The sequence below is a fragment of the Camelus ferus genome, chromosome 6 (genome assembly GCF_009834535.1).
Source record: "Camelus ferus isolate YT-003-E chromosome 6, BCGSAC_Cfer_1.0, whole genome shotgun sequence".
Taxonomy (NCBI): Eukaryota; Metazoa; Chordata; class Mammalia; order Artiodactyla; family Camelidae; genus Camelus; species Camelus ferus.
The window spans coordinates 70,770,058-70,792,335 of NC_045701.1; the positions used below are offsets into that span (position 1 = coordinate 70,770,058).

A 22,278-nucleotide genomic window follows, 5' to 3' on the forward strand; every position below is an offset into this window, starting at 1 on the left:
AGAACACCCCCTGTGGCTTTCAGACCTACCAAAGCCTCTTTTGCTTGATAGTCAGGAAAGGACCGTTGCCCTTGGGCCCCTTCACCCTTAGCCCACCCTCAAGCAGGCTGGGCTGCCCGGGGCAGTGAGGAAGGCCTACTGCGAGACAGGACAGGCAGCTGCTTTCAGGTGAAAACCAGAAAGAAATCCCAGTTGCTTTATTTTGGTTTAAAACTCAAGTCGGATGACAGTGGAAACTGTTTCCCTACTGTCCTCTCCCTTCTGCCTGTGTTGACAGAAGACGGACTTGCTAATTCTGGCTGGGGTTTTTCCCTCCCTGGGTTGTTTTTCTCTTTTATCTTCATCAATTGAAGAGAGCTGATCTGCCTTTCAAACTGTCGGAAGGTATCTGGGGTTTTGTGTATTTTTTTTTTCTTTCTTTCACATAATTCTGTGGGTCTTTTCCCAGATATGTATTTTCTCTCAAATTAGCTTCTAACTTGTTTAAGTTTCCGCCCATGTGACTTCCAGCGTGAGTTACCAGAAACCACAAGAGAGAGAGGGCGCGAGCCCCAAAGCAAGCGACATGTCCCTGTGGGGAGCAGAGCCCCTGCACCCCAGAGTGAGGAGGACGCCGGGGTCAGAGGTGGCTGCAAGGCGGGCAGAGGAGGGCCCTGCGGAGGGGGGTGGGCTGGTGGCCTGGGAGCAGTCAGGAAGGGAGGCTGCCTGGTGACAGGAGAGCCCAGAGGTGTTCGGGGCTGTGTGAGAGCCCGGAAGATTGCAGCCATGCCTCACAGCTCCGACAGCAGCGACTCCAGCTTCAGCCGCTCTCCACCCCCTGGCAAGCAGGTAGCGTCCTCCCTTCCCTCCTCCTACCTTCTGATTCTCCTCAGGGGGGGAAAGGGAGAGGGTCAGACTTTCTTGTCCTGCCCAGGGAGCTAAGGGGCGAGGAGGTGGCTGGTGGCTGATGGCTGGTGGCAGGTACCCTGTTAGACTTAAGACACGGGATCTGCAATTTGACTGTGCATACTGGCGGAGACCCTCATCCTTCCACCCATCCTGCCAAAGCCCCTTTTCCCCCTCTGTTCCCCGATGATGCCCCTGGCTTCTCACTCCATGAAGCTTTCTAGGAAGCCAAGAGGAGAATGAGTACCAGAGAACTCTTGTCTCTTGGAGGAAGAGCCTATCTTACTCCAAGGCAGTAGCAAAATAAGAGGAGGAGGTGAACGCGGGCTGCTGGCATGCACAACCCCAATGCTAGATGGTTGCCCAGGAGGTGGCTGGTGGGGTCAGAGAGGAAAGGGATTGGGAAAACTAAAGGGGGAACAAAAGCTAGGTCAGAAGGAGGAGGACCCCACACCAGCCCAGGAAGATCTATCTTATCTGCCAGGCACAACACCTGTGGTTAACACAGGTGGCAGAGAGGGTGCTGGAGGAGGAAGGATGTGAACCAGGAGATGGTTCTGGAGAGTTGAAGACATTCCCTAGGAACTCAGCTCAGCTCTGAGGGAATCCAGAGAGATGAAGGCAGAGGTTCTGCGAACATTTGGAATCTAAATTGTGACTTCTAATGTAAAAGTTTTCAGCTTGAGGGTTGCCAAAAAATGAGGCATCCTGGCTGCCTCACAGCTTCTAGGGTTTTCTCCTTAACCCATTCCTTGACAGCCCTCTCCATAGGAAACCCTCTTCTTTCTCATCCAATACATCAGTGGATTACAATTTCTTCTCCAATTTTGTGGTTGAAAAACTGAATTCTTTCCTTAGCAAGGAAATTCTTATCCAAGAGGGCTTTCAAAATGCTGCAGCCCAAATGCAAGTGAAATATAAACATATTGGACAGATTCTGTCATCAGTACCTAGCAGCAGAGTGGCAAGTAGAAGTCCTGGTGGAGACCTCTAGAGGATGAACAGCCCAGTCCTCTGCTTAAGATGGTATCAGAGTGGTTCAGACTGCCTGGAAGTGTGTACTCTTCTTAGGAAGGAAATTACTCATGGCTTCCATGGTAACCCGGTTCCCCATCCCCCTTAGAGGAAGAGCACTTCCTTCCTATCTAACCCAGTGCCCTCTAGCTGCAATGGCCTGGAAGCATTGGGCAGGTTGTTGAGACATATCCTAGGTGAGCAGTCTTGCCCTAGGAACTGTGTCCCTCTAGCCTGTGGGGACATGAAAGGGGACAGGGCAGGAGGTGAAGAAGACTCCTACACTTATCCTGCAGCCTCTGGCTGAAAGCCAGAGCTAACCTCTCTGCCCAAGCAGAGCACATGCCCATCTGTGTGGTGTACTTAGAGAACACCCAAAGGCCCCCTTGTGCACTACCTTCCACAGCCAGGTAACTGCCACCAGGAAAGCTGTCCTTGGCCTCCAGTTTGTACTGGATATTGTGCTCAGAGCCATGAGGAATGTCAAGTTCACTGAGCATAATGATGGGAATGCAGGGAAAGAAGGGGCAGCTCTGAGATGGGGACTTCAGCTCAGGGTGCTGCAGAAGACACATGGGGTACAAACCAGTGAGGTCGGGGGGCAGGGGCGGGGGCAGCTTGGAAAGGTGTCAGACTTAGCACTGGAAGATGTAGCACCCAGATTTCTGTGAGCACTTGGGCAAGCTCTTTAGCCTCAGTTGCTGCACATACAAGATGGAAATAATTATATCAAATTCACAGAATTGGGGAATTCAACAAGAGTGCCTCTGAGGGGGGGACCCACTTGCACAGAAGCTGGCACACAGTAGGTGCTCAACGAAGTTTTGGAAAAAATAGCAAAGTTCTAGGCCAAAACTGAGAGGGTAAGGGTGGAGCAGCCCTGAAGAGGAGAGGTGATAAAACACACTTCATCGCCTTAACCATCTTTTTTCCAAATACAGCCTTACTGAGGCCTCAAGCTTCTTCTGCCCTCTTCCTGTAACTTTTGGCCAAAAACATTGTAGAGACCTAAGAGAGTGTCACAGAGTGTAGGGCAGAGTCCTCTTCTGGGTTCAGCCTTTTGGTAAAGAGGGTAGATGGGCAAATCAAGATGAAGAAATAGAAGGATGGATGGCTGGGTATCAAACGCCATAAGAGCCTGCTTTAACTCGGAGGAGAGGGGTAGCTTGCCTAATTCTCATCATCCCTGCTTCCCAGGACTCATCTGACGATGTGAGAAAAGTTCAGAGAAGGGAGAAAAATCGCATTGCTGCCCAGAAGAGCCGGCAGCGGCAGACACAGAAAGCTGACACCCTCCATCTGGTGAGTGTTCAGAACTTTCTTTATCCTCCTGAGCTGCAGGCTCTGCTCCCCACCATCGTGGATGCCTGCACCATAGCTTTGAGTCTGCCTGTGTGGGGATGGGGGAGTAAGTGGAGGGGTGAGGGCTGTGGGCGAGGCAGGGAGGGGAGTGATTTGAAGAGATTCTATAGCAAGGGATGGCCCAGGAGGCTGAAAGAGAAATGAGCCCTGAGCGGCCCAGGAGGATAGGAGCTGAGTGTGGGCAGCGCAGAGGCTGGTGGAAGGCAGTGCCGTCTGCTCAGAGACAGGGTAGCCGAGAGCTCCATCCCTCATGAACCTAGAGAGCAGAAGGCAGGACCACCTTGGGGAGGAATTTAGAAGATGTTACATGCTTTGGGGGAGTCCATCACCCAACAGTGCTAGGACCACATATACTCCCATCTCCTGGGAGGCCAGCGGGGCCCTGTATTTGGGACTAGGAGTTCCACAGGGTGTTGCACCTTACACATTTTTCTGAACATTATTAAGATTTTATTTCAAAATTTCTATTTTATGGCTATCCCAAGGGGTCTGTGAAAGATGTAGTTTCAAATGCACTTATCTGGGATGGTCACCACCCTGGCTGAGTTGCTTCTAGTCTCACACTTTCTGGGGAAGGCCCTGACCCCTGGCTTGAGCAGGGGCCTTGGGTGATCTGAGGTTTCTATCAGTGGCCCAAGATCCTAGTTAGTATTTCTAAATTCAGCTGTGTGCTTTATAAAGCTTCCTCCTTATCTCCCGTACCTTATCACCCCACCTCTCTCCACTCTGCCCGTAATTTGCTCCTGTTCAGCCAACTCTTATTCCACTGGCTCCTTCCTCTTCCAGCCCCTCAGCCCTTTCTCTGGCAACTCTGCCTTCCTGTCCTTCCCTCTGAGGAGGTCCATTCCTAAACCTCTAGCATCCCGGTAATTCTTTCCAATTGTAAAATGGGCAATTGGCACCAAAAATGTATATGTTTATGTTTATTTGAAAGATTAGCTTGATAATCGGCTGGTTAGAATAGTTGTTTTAATCTTATCAAGAGAAAGTAAGATGTAGCTTTAGATAAAAAAGATGCTTTCTTTTAGCTTTGTAAGGAAGCAGAGAGCAGGCCAAGATCTCTGATTGGATGCTTGTGTTTTATTTGAAATGTATTCAACATATCTTCCATGCATACTAACATAGTTTTAAGTTCATAAATATTTGTTGAAGTGAACAAAAGAATGAATGAACACCAAGTCTGTTCTTCTCTTTGATAACTGTGATCAGCAGTCTAAGTGTTAAGTTGTTGGTGACCCTGCTGCTTACATGTTCTCCAGGGTTTTATTATGGCTGAGGGGCTCACAACACACCAGTTTACTATTTCAAGCTTGAAAATCTATGATCACTCACTTTGTCTCCATCAGAGTCTGATTCTAATTCAGTATTCTTTAAAACAAGCAAATGAACAAATAAATATAAATATAAATATATAAGTATATATAATATAAATAGAATATAAATAGAAAGGATAAAACCTACCTTTTTGTACAAGTAGACAATGTCCTGAGACTGACAAACTGCTATAAGCTTTTAAAGTTTGTAATATTAAAAAAAAACAAACAAACCCAAAACCAACAACAACAACAAAAAAAAAAAAAATGGAAACTAAGTGTAGCTCAGCAGCACCACAGTCAGAAGGACATAGTTTGAAACCCAGCTCTGCAATATGCTATCTGTGTGACCGATCTCAGACCTTAGAGATGTTCTTAACCTCCCTTAGACTCAGCTTCCTTATCAGGAAAATGGGATAGTAACTACCTCATAGAGATAGTGAATATAAAGAACTCAAGCATCACTCCCTGGCATATAATAAATATGCAAAATCTTTAAGTATAATAAGAGTAATGTTAATAATAGTTATTTTAAGAAGCAAGATAATCACAACTAATATTTTATGTATATAAAATTATATTTATGTATAAATCACAGAATCTCAGGGCTGAAAGCGTTCTTAAAGACTGGGAAGTTCAGACACACTTTTGATGCTTAAGACACTCTACTCCTGGAAATGGTCCCCAAAATATAGCTGCTCAGTTCTAGTGACAGAGAGCCCCCTCCCTCCTAGCAGGAGCAGAGGAGTCTTCCCTATCTTGAGTTGCTCTCCTGTCTCCCTGGAAATTCAACCCCCTGGTCTTCCTTCAACCCTTTGGGGATGTATCAAAGAGGGTGACATATATGCTTCTTTGCTGTGGAAGGATTTTCAACTCTAATTCCACTCTCTCTCTCTGCAAGACAAGAGTTAGAACCAGAAGTTTTAGCCCATCTGCTTATACTAGTCATGGCCGTATTGGGATACTCTGGGATTTGGGGTCTGTGGAACCACCAGTTGTGTAGTCTCCCATGTCCACATGCAAGCCCCCAGCCTCAGTCTCTAGAGTGTTCCCATCTTTCTCACACGTGGACACAAACTCCTCCCCACTCCTTTCTTCTGAGCACCATGGCACTTATCTTCACTTTTTGCCCAGTGCATAAGACACCTTAGAGTGTACACAGCAATCCTGGGGGTTGCAGCCAATGTGACTTATGTTTCTTGACTTCAGGTAGCAGCTTTTGGCAGCAACATATGAATCTGCCACCATCAAACAGAGGGTTTGGCTGTGATCTGAAATGTTCATTTCCTCTCTGACAATAGTCACCCATCTTCTCCATCCATTATCCTCTTAAGTATGTTTGTGATTCAGGTAGAAAACCTCCTGCTTTACCACCAGCATTTTAGGGTTGAGTGCTTGGTTTGCCCTTGACTCCCTTCCATGCTAATTTCCCCATGCTGAGGCTCTGGAACCACCCTCTGGTCCTCATACACAGCCATAGGACATCTACCAAGACATTAAAGACCAGAGTTTAGAAATTACTGAGAGTACAATACCAAATAAGGACCAGGTTTGTATTAGTGTGCAAGCCTCATACATGCTGGGGTAACAATTATTTTCTCAGTTTCAACTTTGTCACTATTACTTCTCTTAAAATACCAAAAGAAGTATTATGTTTCTCTAGTGAGAGTGTGGGATATTTACTGTTTAACATTTTCAGTATCGTCCTATCAGTGGTTTACACCAAAACGCTGTACGTGTTTGCTTTCAAAATAGCAGAGTAGGGATGTTGCTGCTTTCAACGATGTGTTTAATCTCCTGCCATCTCTGGCCTTAACTACCCCTCACATAAGCTGGGTCAGGTGCTTCTTTTCATAACTGTGATATCCATGAAGTACACTTTCTGTTCTAATTCTCTTTTGCTTGGGTGTCTAACACAGCACTCATCACGCTCAGCTCCTTTTTCCCGCAGTCAACAATAGAGTCCGTTAGGTACAGTAAAGGCATTGATTAAAAAGGAGAAAGTCATATCTTGACCAGTTCACTTTCAAAAGTGTTAGTCACTAATAAGTGAATCCCAGATAATCAGCTGAAAAACTATTAAAAATAAGAATCCAGTCAGCTTTCAAAGTTAACACAAAAAGCAATAACTTTTCATATGCAAATTAGATTACAAAATTTATTAGGAGGAAAGAGTCTATTTACAATACCAACAACAGCAAGTGGAAGGAAGGAATAAATTTAACAAAAAATATGCAGGACTTAATTTTTAATAACTTCAGAATTATTCTAAGTGACTTAAAAAACAATCAAATAAAGGGAAGGATATACCTTATGTAAAGACAGCAATTTCCCTTAAATTAAACTAGAAATTTAATAATTTAATTTAATTTAATGTGATCTCAATAAAATTGGATTTTCTGAGCATTGGAGGAGAACTAGCTTAGCTATTCTAAGTACCTGGTGAAAAATAAACCTGTGAGAATTTCCAGGAAAGCTCTGAAGAAGGAGGGTAATTAGAGAAGATTGGCTGAATAAGTATTAAAGTGAATTTCAAATACAGAAGTCAAAGCAATGTGGAAAAGACAGAACATTGGACAGAATAGAATATAGAAATAGACCCCAAAATAAGCTCAAATTTAAGACCCAAATACATATGTCAATTCCTAAGACATAAGTGCAATTGCCAAATGTCTAGGATGGTATTTCAAACCAGAGAGAGAAAGCTAAATTATTCAATGAATAGTGTTGGGATAACTGACTAGCCTTTGTTTAAAAAAAAAAAAAAAGCTAGAGTCTTCATTTTTTTATACAACATACACATAGGTTAAATGCATGGAAAAAAACTAAAGAAATTTGGGGAAAAAATGAGTATTAAAAAAATTTATCTTGGAGTGAAGTCTTAAAATGCAAACCAGAAGGGAAAAGATTGATATACATTACCTTTGTATGTAAAAAGTGAAAATTTCTATACTGTTCAAAGTATTATATATGCAAAATCAAAGGGAAATGAGAGACTGGGAAAGCATCTGCAGCGCATCTGACTAAAAAAGGGCATATTTACTTAATATATGACAGCTTTATGGATAAGAAAACAATTAACAACCCAAAAGAAACATGAGTGATGAGGAACAGGCAATTTACAGAAAGAGAAAAATAAGTGGCAAATAAATATAGAAAAGATGCTAGACGTCACTTAGTTAGGGAAATAACAGTTAAAGCAATGAGATTCACCTGTCAGATTGGAAAAAACAGATAAACATTGCTCATATACAATGTTGCCAAGGTGATAGAGAAGCAGGTACCACCACACACTACTAGAAGTGTAAGTTGGTACCGCTCCATTAGAGGGCAGTTTGACCATGTCCATCCAAACTATAAGAGCACATACCCTGTAACTTGGCAATTTTACATCTAGGAGTCTGTTTTCAAACATACCCACAGATCACACAATTATGCACATGTAAAGATCCTCATTGTTGCATTGTTTGTCATAGCAAAGACTGGAACAAGCTAAATATCCATCAGAAAGGGACTCATTAAATAAACTTCAGTCTGTTCATTCAGTAGAATACCATGAAGTTGTTAAAATAACTTGGCACGTCTGGATGTGCGAATCTGAAGATTATCAAGCTTCTATACTCTTAAGAGAAAAGGGTATGAGTATCGTATGAAGTTTTCTCCCATATGTATGTTTTTTTTAATATTTATTTTTGTATTATTTAATTATTTATTTTGGCAGGATGTGGGGGAGATAATTAGGTTTTATTTTATTTTTGGAGGAGGTACTGGGGATTGAACCCAGGACCTCATGCATGCTAAGCATGCACGCTACCACTTGTGCTATACCCTCCCCCCCATATGTATGTTTAATAAAAAGAAAAACATTTATGTGCATATGTGTATAAACTTTAGAATTTTCAAATAGTCCCCCCCACCCCAGAATTGTTAATGATACTTATTTCTGAAAAGTAGGACAAAATATCCAAAGCAGGAGAGAGATACTTTTCTTTATTTCTTTTTTTTTTTTACATTTTTAGTATAGTTTGGATGTTTTCATCATGTGCTTTCATATTTATAATGTAGATATTTTAATTCCCAACATCAATCATTACTACATATACATTAGGACAATTTCTTTTCTAATTTTGATTTAAAACATTGGATAGTCTTCCACTGTGACATTTTATCCCTTGAACATCGTACATAAATATCTCAGTCCTTTGGGACAACCAACTGTCAGTTGGGATTTGTAATGAGTAATCCTAAGGTCTACAGTACTAGGTGAGCCACTATTAGGGGTGGCAAATCAGCTTCATTTGTGTGGTTATGCTGGTTAGTTACAGTGGCTCTCTGATGCCTTGTAGCAGGAAGGATTTTGAGTCAGTGTCCCAGGTCAGTGGGAAAGAGAATTGAAAACAATTGAGAAGCTTTGTTCACGAAAAGGCTAAAAGTAGAGGTGGTGGTGGGTGGACAGTAATATTAGGCCAGACCTGTGCTCTTGACATGTCAGACCTGGCCTTGAGGATGGAACTGGAGACAGCAGAGTAACAGGGCCCGATCTGAACACTGGAACTTCAGGTACTTCCTTAGAGGGGGTGGGACAGGTGCTTGCCTGGGGCTGAAGGAGTCTCATACTAGTTTTTTTAAAAAGAGAAAGATGTACAGGTTCCAGAGTGTATCTTTAATGTCATATATAATAAACATCATGAGTATAAATTATGCATAAAATGAAGCTATAAGCTGACGTTGTGAGAAATAAGGTATTTACAATTGGAGGAAAATTGAATAATGGAGGAAGCAAAGCTCAGCAAAGATGTTAACTTCCTGGGCCTCCTTAGAAGGAGACACTATTGTTTTTGGTCTTCTGGGGAGGTGTGGGAGAGAAGGCTGCTTATGGTCCTTTTTCACGCCTGTAGTTTTTTTTCCTCTCTCTAGAACACCATGCCATAAGGTATATTGGCATAGAGAAGTCATAGGTTTTAAAACACACACACACACACACACACAATAAAACAAAACAAAAACCACAGAAGGAATGTTCTGTCTAGCTAGTTCTGCTCTAAAAATGTTCAGTGTAAAATCATTGATCTATCTGTGGAAAAGAGACATTTCTCTTGGGCCTCTATTGCTATGAACTTCTTTTTATTAAAAATACATTCACTGAACACATGACTATGACCCAAACACTGTGTGTTACTTGCACTACCTGCAATATGTCACTTCATCTGCACCAAAACCTTGTTTTGTCATTTAAATATTAGGTTAAGTCCAAGGTCATACAGCTTATAACTAGGTCTGTCTGACTTGAGAACCCATCTTCCTGACCACTAGTCAGCACAGCCTTTTCCTTTGGACCCTCATGAAGATGTATTCATCACCACTAACTGATCCTCCTTGAATCTCTTCCTGAATTTATTTTGTTGTTGTTCTTTAAACAACATTGTTCAAAATTGACACTTTTCCTTCTCCATCATTAGGCCTGGTTGAGAAAGTAATGTTGTCTCTATGCAATAGAATAATATATCCATTGAAACAATTTTTGAAAGAAAGCTGTGTAGCAATGAATATTAACATCTTGCCCTTTGGTACAGCGATTCCACTCACAAGAGTTTGAAGAAACAATGATGCATAAAGATGCTCAATTCATCATTATTTGTGGGTAGTAAACACTTTATCAATGCTATAAAATTGGACATATGCCCAACTACTGGGGAGTAAAGTATATTATGACATATTCAGACACTAGAATTTTATGCTGGCACTAAAAATGACTATGTGGGTGTGTATTTATTAACATAGCAAAATGTCAATGACAGCACTCAATGAAAAAGCATGTGACAAAAAGTATGCAGAGTATAATCCCGTTGATGTAAAATTTGTGGTTGGGAGGCATGTTTGCATGCATAAAGACATGTCTGGAAGAATGTTCTCCAAAATGCTGTCAGTGGTTACTTCTGAGTGGTTGAGTTTTGAGTAGCTCGCCTTACTCTTGGTACTTTTCTATCATTCTTTTGTACTATGATGAATGTGTACCATTTAAAAAATTAGGATAAAGATTAGACTATTCTCACTTAGGGAGAAAAAACATGTTAAGGAATCCACCACCCCTAGCTGCTCATCCCACTGACTATGGGTCAGTGCGGTTACATTTGGGAGGCATATCTATAAGGAGGCTGGCTCCATACCAGTCTTGGCATTGTAGGGAATTTCTGTCTACATGGGATTATGGGTCCCAGGTCAGAAATTGATGGCACCCATTCAGCAGATGTCTTCTCGAAGCTGTTTTCAGCAGCTACCAGGCTACTTTCACTTGAAAAGAATGAGGGAGTCTTACGAAAGAGTCCCTGTCTCAGCTGCTAAGGGTTTACACAGTCTCTTCTGTAGGACTTAGTCTGGCTCCTTGAGTCTTGGGGCCGTAGATTGGTTCCACGGGAAAAAGTCCCCCACACATTGGGAGGTATCTATACAGGGTCCTGCCATGGGTCCACATGGTAGCTTGTGGAGAGAGTAACAGTAACTATAGTCATCTTCCTTTGTTCACGAAATCATGAAATTAAAAGGAAACTCAGAGTCGCTCTAAGCCACTGTGCCGTGTTACCTGTGAAGACACTGATGTCTTCACCAAGGACACCCAAGATCCCAAACCTCTTGCTTCCCTCCGCTTGCTTTTGTTTTTGTGCTGCTTTGCTGAACAGGACTTCACTCTGCAGATGGTGTGTCTCCCACACGTCCTTTTGCAAAGCATGAGCCAAGAAGTAGACCAGTAGTCAGAATGTCTGAACGGCCTGGACACTCTTCAGCAATAGAACCCAAGTATACAGCAAGAGACCAGAAAGGCAGAGAGTCCCAGGTTGAGACAGGCTAAGTTTAAATGTTTCTTTATCTAAAAAAAGTCTTAACATTGTAATCCAAAATCAAAAGGACAATGACATATTGGGGGAAAGATTTGTGTCAAGTTAAATAAATGCAGATTTAATCTTAATACTATAGACAGAACAGACTTTTTAAGAAAACATCAAGACTCCAGTAGACAAGTGGGCAGAGGCTATGAACAGAAAGCTTACGTAACATTTTTCCTATCAAAATGAAAATAACCTAATTTTCTATTCTGATTATGAAAACAATACACAGTAAGAGTTTCTCAGCCTCGGCACTATTGACATTTTGAGTTGGACAATTCTTTCTTGTGTGTGTGTAGGAGTGAGTTGGTCCTGTGAATTGTAATATATAACATTTACCCAGTAGATTCCAGTAGGACCACCTCAACCTCCCGGTTGTGCCCATCAAAAATATTTCCAAACCTTCCCAAATGTTCCCTGGTGGGGGTAGGGGCAACATTGTCCTTGGCTGAGAACGCCGTACTAGGGAACAGACACATAAAAAGTTCTTCCTCCTAGTAATCAGTAACTTGTAACATTAAAATGAAATTAAGAAAGAAACCTTTAGTTAGCTGGCAAAATAAATTATTTAAAATTCTGATTCCTAAACCCCAACAAATTTATAGGAAAATTAATATATACATTTGCTGCCACCATTATATATCTTACATAACCCCTTTACAGCAATACTTACCATGAACTAGAAGACTGATTGTACCTTTTGGCCTAGTAATCCCACTCCTAGGAATTTATCCTAGGAAATAATTGAACAAAAACCAAGAACCAATATGGGTCAAGATGTTCACTGCAGCATTATTTACAATAGCAACATTTTGATAGCAACCAAAATGTCCAGCCTTAAAAAGACATTTTAGGTAACTTGTGGATCATCTATTTTATGATGTAGCCATTAAAAATAATAATTACAGTGGTTATGTAAGCATGGAAAAATTATGACAGAAAGGAAAGTACAAATTGTATATGTAACCTGATTGAGACTTTATAAAAATAAGCATTCAAGTTTGTTAAAAAGGACAAGATGGCAACGTGTACAAACGAAGAGTCATGTAAGAAGACTAGAATCATGAGTGGGTATAATTTTTAAAAAATACCTTTAATGTTGTTATGCTGTATATTTTTTACTTAAAACATAAGCAAATGATCAAATAGAGAGCTGAGTGAATTCTGGAGGAACTCGAGAATGAGAACAGAGAAAATATCATTGAGTTAGAATCTGAGGGTCAGGCTTTGATGGGGATCTTATAATTTATCCTTCAAATAGGAACATCTTTGAGAGTGAAAGAGGCACTAGTAAAAATTACACTAGGACAATAGCTATGAACTGGGACTGTCCCAGTAAGCATCTGGTCAGCCTAGATTTAGGGGAACCCAGGAGGGTGACTTAAGGTCTTATGAAAATTCGAGTAGTGATAAAGTCTGGAGCCCAGCAGAGGGAACTAGCTTTCTAGTGCCAAAATGCAATTGCCTGTACCAGATGACCCCGTAACCATTTTCCAGGTACTCAACTGGCACAAGAATATGCCTTATTGCTAAGGAGGTGGGGTAGTCCAGAAAATGATAAAAGCAAAGGCCATATTCCCAGTACTAGAGCTAATGTTAGCCGAAATTATTCATTCTGCTGTACACGTATATATGAAGTGCCTCCGACATGCCAGCTACGGTTTTTCCTAGGCACTGAGAATTCAGCAAGGACGAGACAGACCGAGTTCCTGACTTCATGGAGCTTACATTCAATTGGAAGTCAGACTGGAAAATAAACTGACAAGTACACAAGCACACTAATCACATGAAGTGAAGAGGGCTTTGGAGAAAACTAAATAGTGCAATGTGGAAAGTGACTAAGGGACAAGAATGGGGACAGTGACCAAGGAAGGTCTTTCTGAGACCCTGACGTTTGAAATCAAATATGAGTCAAACAGAAGGAGCCTGGGAAGATCTGGGGAAAGGGTGCTTTCAGCAGAGCCTTCAGGCTGGGGTCAGGCAAGGGTCAGGAAGATGCCCTGTGGGACCAGGGACTGTGAGAGAATGAGAAGGAGCTCAGATACAAAGGCCAAGTGCCGGAGGGAGCAGGAACCAGACATGCAGGAGTCATTCAAATCCTGCTAGGATGGTGGGGGAGGGGAATATGGAGGAAGCTAAATTCTGATTTACCAAATGGGAAGCAATAGCAGTCGCTGGGCTGTTTGAGAGTTAATGGGAGAGCAAATGTAAAAACAAAGCAATAGTACATTTTTCCTTTTGTTTTGTTTGGGGGAGAATGTTATATTTAATTATTTACTACAGAGAGGCTGGCATTTTCCTTTGAATAAACTGGATGAAGATGTCAGATGCATTATCATATGTGCAAACATATGCCCTTCTTTCCAGTTGTTTATAAAAACTTTAAGAACACTAACTGTTTTTTCACCACAGCTGGTCAAGTCTCCTTTGCTTGGTATGGATGGGGCAGGTCAAGTTTAAGCCAGGAAAATTGCCAGCAGGGTTCTCAAAGTGGTGTAATTCTGCTGCCCCCACCCCACAGCTTCAGTTTGGGGAACAAAAATGTTACTAAGCAGGGGTTTGACCTGGGCCTTTTTTAAAAAGTGCATCTCTTACACTCATTTGCAACTATCTTAGAGTTAAAAACAACCTTTAAAAGTACTTAAATGCTTGGTTAAACGCTCCCCGGGAAATTTCATGGACATCACACACTTAGGCAGGCCTCAGACTTCGGGACATTATTAGACTCCCAAGTTGGCAGTCTAGCAACATGATTTTTGAGCACCTACTACATGCCAGACACAGTTCCAGTCACTGAGGACAAAACAGTGCAGACGAGGATAGCGCCTCCCCTCACTGAGCTCAATAATCTAGGGGACAACTAATTTGATAAAATTATCATTAATGAGATTCCAATATGTGCCCTAACCCTTATCTCTCCATCATAAGAATGAACTGTTCTGGCCTACTTGGAACTGTTTTCACCAATTATAAAAGTAATGTAATACTAAGACTCTTTGCCTTAAACAGCCACTTACTTTTTAAAAAATTTACTTGTTTTATTTTTTGGCGGGGGGGAGTAGGTTTATTTATTTATTTTTAGAGGAGGTACTGGGGATCAAACCTAGGACCTCCTGCATGCTAAGCATGTGCTCTACCCCTTGAGCTATACCCTCCCCTCTCCATTTACTTTTATTTATTTATTTATTTTTTAGAGGGGGAGTTAATTAGGTTTATTTTTTAATGGAGGTACTGGGGATTGAACCCAGGACCTTGTGCATGCTAGGCCTGCGCTCTACCACTGAGCTGTACCCTCCCCACTCCATTTACTTTTAGAAAAATGTTTTGACTTAGAAGTGTTCACCCACTTCTTTAACATTCTTTATATTATTTACACTATATGTTAGAAAATAAAATATATTTTAAAAATTAAAATATAAAAACATATAAAATATAATAAATTTTACAAAATCAAACATTATATGTATTTATATTATTATATTACTTTTAAGAGGAATCCACTATGAACATGATTCTCAGGGTGGTTGCTCATTCAGCTCACCTGGGAACTATACATATATTTTTAATCTTTTTGCCTGAGACCCAGTCTGGAACAATTAAATTGGAACTTCTCAGGGGTGAAATCCAGGAATTAAGTGTTTTTTTTGTTGTTGTTGTCTTTAAGTTATTCAGGTAACTGCAGTGTGCAGCCACAGTTGAGTGACATGTGAAGCCAGTCAGCTGGTAGAATGTGTGGAGTGAATCTGGGGCAGTTTGGAGGGTATATACCCACTCTGTTCCAGAGGCCTGGCAGCTTAAAAAAATAATAATTCAAACTTTGACATTGATGGCAGTTATTAGTTGTTTGTTTTTCAAAATTGGGCTTGCTAGTGATAACCTTTCTAACCCGATACAGCAGTCAGGATTGTGTTCTGCTAACAAGTAATAGAAAAACTTTCAAACAGAGGCATCGATAAGTCATGGTTTATGTTTTATATTTTTCTCATATAATAAGCTCAGAAGTGGATAGACCAGGGATAGTGCAAGGATGTCATCAAAGAACCAAGTTCCTTCTCTCTCAGTATGTGGTTTTCATCCTCAGGGCTGCAAGATGGCTTCTGAACCTCCAGGCATCAGTCTGTGTCCAGGGAGAGTGGCCTTTGGTGAGGCTTTGCCTTTTCACCTGGGAAGCGAAGCTCCTTTCCCACTCCCCCATCCCGTTACTTCAGCTTATATCTCATTGGTCAAATCTGCCACATAGTCACCCCTACCTGCAGGGAAAGCTGGGTAATTGAGGATTTTTTTCCCCAGCCTCTCTAGAGGAAAGCAGGGGGAAGGAGTTTGGGGTTGATGTTGTGAGCCAACCTATAGTGTTTCTCACATATGAGGTCAATGACATCATAATCCTGAAAGCCAACGAACAGGCAACAGGACCCCAGACAGGGCCCTGTGGGGCACGGCTGATGTGGCTGAGCATCAGAGGATGACAAGGTGCCGACGGTCCTGGAGCTTCCGCTTTAGGGCATGAAAGTGAAGATTACTCCAGAATTATTCAGCTCAAAGACCTGTAGTTTAGTGATTCCTCTTCTCTCCTCATCAGGTAAGGAGCAGAAGTTGTGGCTAATTTCCCCAGGATTGGTGTGAGATTGTACTATGGCTTGGAAAGTGCCCTACCACTCAGTTCAGACTCCTCCAGGAATGGCGGGCTCCACCCTGTGTCTGCACTTGGGGGAGAGGGTTGGTAACTGCTGGAGACTGAACAAATAGCTGGGTGTTGGGGACAGGAGCTTCACACACTACTCTCATATTGAAGTGTGGGTGGGAGCTAAAATGTCACCTTACCAATAAATGACTGCATGTTCTGTTGAGAAGGAAATACACAGGGACTATTTTCACCGTTCTGGAAACTGTGATTAGAAATTTCAAGGAGAAGGTCAAGGCAATAAACCAGAGCTGGCAGGAAGGAGGACCAAGCCCTGCTCAGAAGGGCCTGGAGAGTCCCTGCTGGAGCCCTGGGTCAGAGCCTGTCCTTGGTCCCCGCTGGCTTCCCTGTGGGTAAGGGACCTGCCTGGGGATTCCCCACCATTCAAGAGCTCTGAGAGTGACCCCCTCCTTGGCCCCTCCAGTAGGGAATTTCCCAGAATGTTCCCACACCCCCGAGAAGCCTCCTCCTTAGCCACCCCCAATCTGCTTGTGGTTCGTGGTAGCGGTGGCATCAAGTAACCTCGTAGGTGAGGGTGAACTGTGAATATTAGCATCTCAATTTGCATGAGGCGGGAAAAGAGGGAAGATAAAATTGGAAAGTCATTCTGGCTGAGGCCTCATAGGAGATAATTACCAAATATTATAAGATGTAAATAGACTTCAAATGCTAGGGAGGATGGCGGGCACAGACTCCGAAGTCAGACTGCTTCAGTTCAAGCACTGGTGCTGCAACTGACAAGCTGTGTGACCTTGAACAAGTTACTTAACTCCTCTGTACCTTAGGTTTTCCTCTTCTGTAAAATGTGGCTAACAATATCATCTACCACATAGGGTTGTTGCAACGATTGAATACAATGATAACTGTAAAGTACTTGAAAGAGTGATTGGTAGCACCTGATAAATGTTAGTTATTATTAAGTCAGGCAGGATTATTCTTTTAAAAATTTGGTTTAGGGGGAGGATATAGCTCAAGTGGTAGAGCGCATGCTTAGCATGCACGAGGTCCTGGGTTCAATCCCCAGTACCTCCTCTAAAAATAAATGAATAAATCTAATTACCTCCCCCCACCACCCTGCAAAAACCAAAACCAAAAAAACAAAATTTGGTTTCTATTAATCTTTCTCATGTAAAGTGAGTCTATATACCTCTGCTCCCAACACACACACACACACAATTTCTAACAGAGGCTCTAATTTGCTAATACACACAGGTAGTCCATTTAAAATCTGAAATATTTGAAAGCTGGAGAGGGCTTGGAGAGCTAATCCTGTGGTTTTCAACATTCACTGCACTTTAGAATCCCCGGGGGAGCCCTCAACAACCCAATGCCCAGGTGCAACCCAGACTGATTACTGCAGAATCAAGCATCGGTACTGTCATAGCTTTCCAGGGATTCCACTGACCCCAATGGGTGGCCAAGGTTGAGAATCATTGTGTTGGTCCAGTCTTTTTGTTTTAAAGTGAGACAGCTGGGGCTCAGAGAGGGAAAGCGGGTCACTGAGGGTCACCCAGCCAGGACCAGGACCAGGACTCCAGTCACAGTTAACTGATTGGAGCTCACCATTGTCGTGTATTCCAGACCTCGCTGCACATCTGGGGACGGTCTGGACCCAAGTTAGCCTTCTAACAGGGTGGCTGAACAAGAGATTCCTTTCCAGCTCAGGGCAGGAGGCTGATGATCAGCTCCGTGACTGGAGTGTGTCCAAATCAGGATTCTTGTATTTAAGGATCACCCAAACCAAGACCCAGTTTTCTTTTGGGAGGCTCTAGGGCACCCAAGGATGTCTTAGAGATCTCTGGAGATCTTTGGTCACTTGAGTCGCCAGTCTCTCAGGAGTAGCAGTGGGTGCACTAGAAGGGACGCAGGGCTAAGGGTGGGGAAGTCCCGAGCCCAGCCCTGCTGTGCACCGATGTGGTTATGGGGCTTTGGCTCAATCACTCACTCAAAGTTTCTAGACCTCTGAGAAAATAAGTGCCTTGAGGTGAAGCCTACAGCTCTTTCTCCCAGCAGCTGCTGACAACAGCCTGTAGTCATTTTAGGGGGTATGCAGAATAGGTTTGTCCCAGGGTCTCACTCACTCTGTAAAGTGGGGATAATGATAACAGCTGGCCTTCTAGGTCCACCTCAGAGGGTTATGGTGAGGAGCCTGAAGGACCTAAATGAATTCTGGAAAGTAGAAAGCAGGCTGCGTGGAAGCCCAAAGACAGGCTCACCCCTCCCCCACCTCAACAGAAGGCATGATGTTAGAGCCGAAATTAACTTCCCAAACATTCCTTTCCTTTCCCCCATCACTGAGTTCTAGGTGTCCAGCTCCTGTCGGGAATTTAGGGAGAAGTGAGGGGGTGTGGTCATGGTACCTCTGGGTAAAGAGCTGCTCCCATGGCCGCCTTCATCAGTTTTCCCCGTGAGAGCACTTTCCAGGGTATGACTCCAGGGAGGGTCAGAATGCACCGGGCAATGGCAGGTGGGGATGTGGAGGAATGACAGCCCCAGATCGGCCACTTCCTTTTGCAAGGGAAGTCAGACTCTTCCTCTGTAAGTGTCTGGCTGGCTGCAGGGCCCCCGGGTTTCTCTGGGGTCCTAGCAGGAAGCAATCTTGCTTCCCAAGGTAAAGACAAGTTTCTTGTCACAGGCGGTTGTTTTCTGGTTAGAGGCAGAAGCGGTTGTGAACGTTTTCCTGGAGCTCTGGGATCTGCAAGCCATTGGGGCGGGGAGAGGGAGAGGAGAACGCCTAAGAGAGCTCAGCTGGGCTCCCTTCGGGAGGAAGAGCCTGCAGTCACTTCCCGAAAGCTGGGCCGGCCTCTAGGCGGAGTGAAGGTCAGAGCGGTTGGTCCCTGCGGCCCGCCCACCCCACCCCTCCCTTCTGCCTCGGGGTTTGCCCAGGCTCTTCGGAGCACAGAACTTACAGTAAATGTTGTCACCAGTGGAAACTCTCAGAGGGGGCGAGGAAAAGGGCTAAAGGAAGGGGCCAGGACTCCCGGCCCCCAGTTCCCGTCTTACCAACACCCCCCACCCCAGTCTCATGTGTTGCTTTATCTTACCTTTCGGTAAAGAGGGGATGCCCTCCCTCTAGGATGTGCCCGGAAACAACTAAATGGTCCAATGAACGAGCCAGCCACACCTTGCAGAAGCAGCAACCAGTGCCCCTGACTCTACCATCATGGCTCTTGGTATCCCACCCCGCTACCTCATTTTAGAGAGAGAGAGTTCCTTTGTACTGACCTAGGCACATTTTCTAGGTCAGTGCCGCATGCAGGAAATGCCAGGCTGAGGCTGAGCATGCTTACATCTGTCCTTCACACAGATGGAAGCTGGTTTGATGGGTAAGGCCACAATCATATGCTCCTCTACCACTTTAAAAGAACTCCTAGGTGCATGGCTTAGGACAATTGGCAGTATAACTAGCTCTCTCATTAATCTGCAGCTCATGCTCCTGATTATTTAGGGCAAATTTTAAATGTCAAGTTATCTCACATTGGCTCACTGCCTGCTGTAATTTTGAGTTAACTTCTGGTCCAGCAACTAATGTCATTAGGCAGTCAATCAACAAACACTTGAGTTCAGACTCTATTGCAGGCACTTAATAAGTGCTTGAATAATTAAAACACATTTAGTATCATTTTAACTCGTATTTTCAAACTTACTTGATCGTTAGAATAACCCAGGACACCTGTTAGAAATTCAGATTCCCAGAATTCACCCCAAATCCCAAACCTACTGAGTTCAACTCTCTAGATTTCAGGAAGGACCTGAAATTATAGTCTTAACAAGACTTTAAATTAATTCTAATGATATGGCAAGTTTGGAAAATACTGACTTAAGTCAAAAAGAACTAGAAAAATATGACCTAGACTCCAAATATTAGGCCACTTTTTGAGTTGAAATGTAATTTATTTACATCTCCAGTGTCATTTTCCCTTCCTTTGTGGGCATCAATGATTTAGCCGAGAAAGTCTGTTTGAATCAAGAAATATGAGCCTGAAAATCACATCAGAAATGCAACTCCCCTGGGTTTATGAAGGTGGTATTGTTTTCCAGTAAATGCTAATTACCAGTGGGTGATTGTTGATTAATTAATGATGTGATCAGTAGTCAGCGCTCTTTATCCCGAGTTTTCCTGATTAGCATGGATCTGATGGTTTCCTTAAGCAACAGGAGAAAGGTGTTTCTGGAAAAAAGGAAGCACAGGTGCTTGAGACACACCCAGAGCTCTCAGAACAAGCAGCTGGGAGAGCAGAATGGCGTGGAATCCAACACTGCTAGATTTTGATCATTTAATATTTAGAAAGACCCTAAACGTTCTAGAATCTGGGTGAAGTAGACAATTAACCATGGACTTTGCAAATGCAAACTAAATGCAAACGCCGGGAACCCTTGGAGAACACAAGGTACAAAGGAGAAGGGAAAGAGTGAAATTAGTATAAGATGTTCTCACAAATTCTTTCCCATTTTTCCAGGCTCTGGCCTGCCAGCCGGTTTCCCTTAACATATACTTGACCCTCTCAACCCTCACACAGTCACAGAGACCCATGCAGGTGCACCTGCACACAAAGGAGCACGCTCACAAGCAAATTCACACATGCCTTCACACATACATCTCTACCAGCTGGGGCCATATGAAAGCGCCATTCTTACAGGTCAAAATAGACAAATATCAGCAATTTCATGAGTTTCAAGATAATAGCGATGCATATACACGCACAAATGTTCACGCGCTTATACGGATGCACCATCCAGACATCCGACACATACAAATATATATGCACATGTGCACACACGCGCATGTGCAGAAAAATTCAATGCCCTCCTCTATGGCTGTGCCAGTGAACACCTAATCCAGACTTCTGCTCCCCCGACCCCCACCCCCTCGCAACCTTGACGCCCGCCGCCGGGACTTTAACCGGCCATGCCAATCCTTCCCCCTCACAGGAGAGTGAAGACCTGGAGAAACAGAACGCGGCGCTGCGGAAGGAGATCAAGCAGCTCACGGAGGAGATGAAGTACTTCACGTCGGTGCTGAGCAGCCACGAGCCCCTGTGCTCCGTCCTGGTCACCGGCGCCCCCTCGCCCCCCGAGGTGGTGTACAGCGCCCACGCCTTCCACCAGCCTCACGTCAGCTCCCCGCGCTTCCAGCCCTGAGCTCCCAGAGGTGGGGGAGAGCAGAGCCCCCAACCCCAGCTGCTCCCAGGCATGCGGAGGGGCACACAGACTGTGGCCGGGAGGCCCTCGTCCCTCAGAGCCTCCCTCCACCTGGAGACCCAGGGGCAGAGGCCTGGACCGGGATTGAGCACAGGACATAGCAGCTGGAAGTGTCTGACACCTCCCGGCAGAGTGGCCGCCCGCCCGAGGGCGCGGGCTGGACCTCCACGTGGGTGGGAGGCCCGATCCAGAGTCGCATCGAGGAAAACGACCACGTCCCTTGGCACAGAGGGAGGAGGGCACAGAAGGGTTATTTTTCTAAGTAAATGTCTTAAAAAATCAATTTGGCAAGGCAGTTTCCCTCTTTCACACTGCTGGTGTCTTCTTTTCCGTGGTGTGTTAATGTGCTTGAGAAGCTGGATTTTCTCAAAGAAGCTTCAATCCTTCTTCTAGGTATCTTCTTGATTTTCCTCCCCAAATCACCTGACTGTGACCTTCCACTTTCCATTCCTCCTTGCCTCATACTTTCTAGATTGTCAGCTCTAGACATTTCTAGGATTATTCCCTAGACGGGAGAAGGACCAGTGCGAGGTGCCAGTGAGTGGAACGGTTGTTCAGGTTGACGGGCTCCCTCACACAACTACACTTACTCAGCTCTGTCCAGACGGCCAGCGCTGGGTGCTGCTGCTGCGGGCCAAGCCCCCCGCAAGGCATTCTAGAAACACAAGGAGCACCTCACATGTCAGGCGGTGCCTTCCTCATGCTCTCCTGGGGCAATGTGTGGTTCAGGGACACAGGCAGTCGGGGTCCTGCTGAAGACGCCGCCTCCTTTGGGAAGCTGTGATAAGGCACACACAGCTTTGCCTGCTCCCTGAGGCTCCGCAGGCTGCCACTGTGAGCACAGTTTGAGGGCAGCAGTGGCTCAGGGTCATCGCCAAGGCTTCAGATCCCCCAGTTTCGGCAGAGCCGGAAACCAGTGTGCTCTGGTTCCCCTGTTCCC

General features: G+C 44.1%; 1 protein-coding gene across 1 annotated transcript; it reads left to right on the top strand.

Annotated features, from left to right (window-relative positions):
• Positions 1 to 458: 458 nt before the first annotated feature.
• On the top strand, positions 459 to 21,613 carry BATF (basic leucine zipper ATF-like transcription factor). The gene is made up of 3 exons (XM_006184465.3): positions 459 to 828; positions 3,097 to 3,201; positions 21,069 to 21,613. The coding sequence occupies exons 1-3, from the start codon at positions 766 to 768 to the stop codon at positions 21,276 to 21,278; spliced, it is 378 nt and encodes a 125-aa protein (XP_006184527.2). The 5' UTR covers positions 459 to 765; the 3' UTR covers positions 21,279 to 21,613.
• The last annotated feature ends 665 nt before the right edge of the window (positions 21,614 to 22,278 follow it).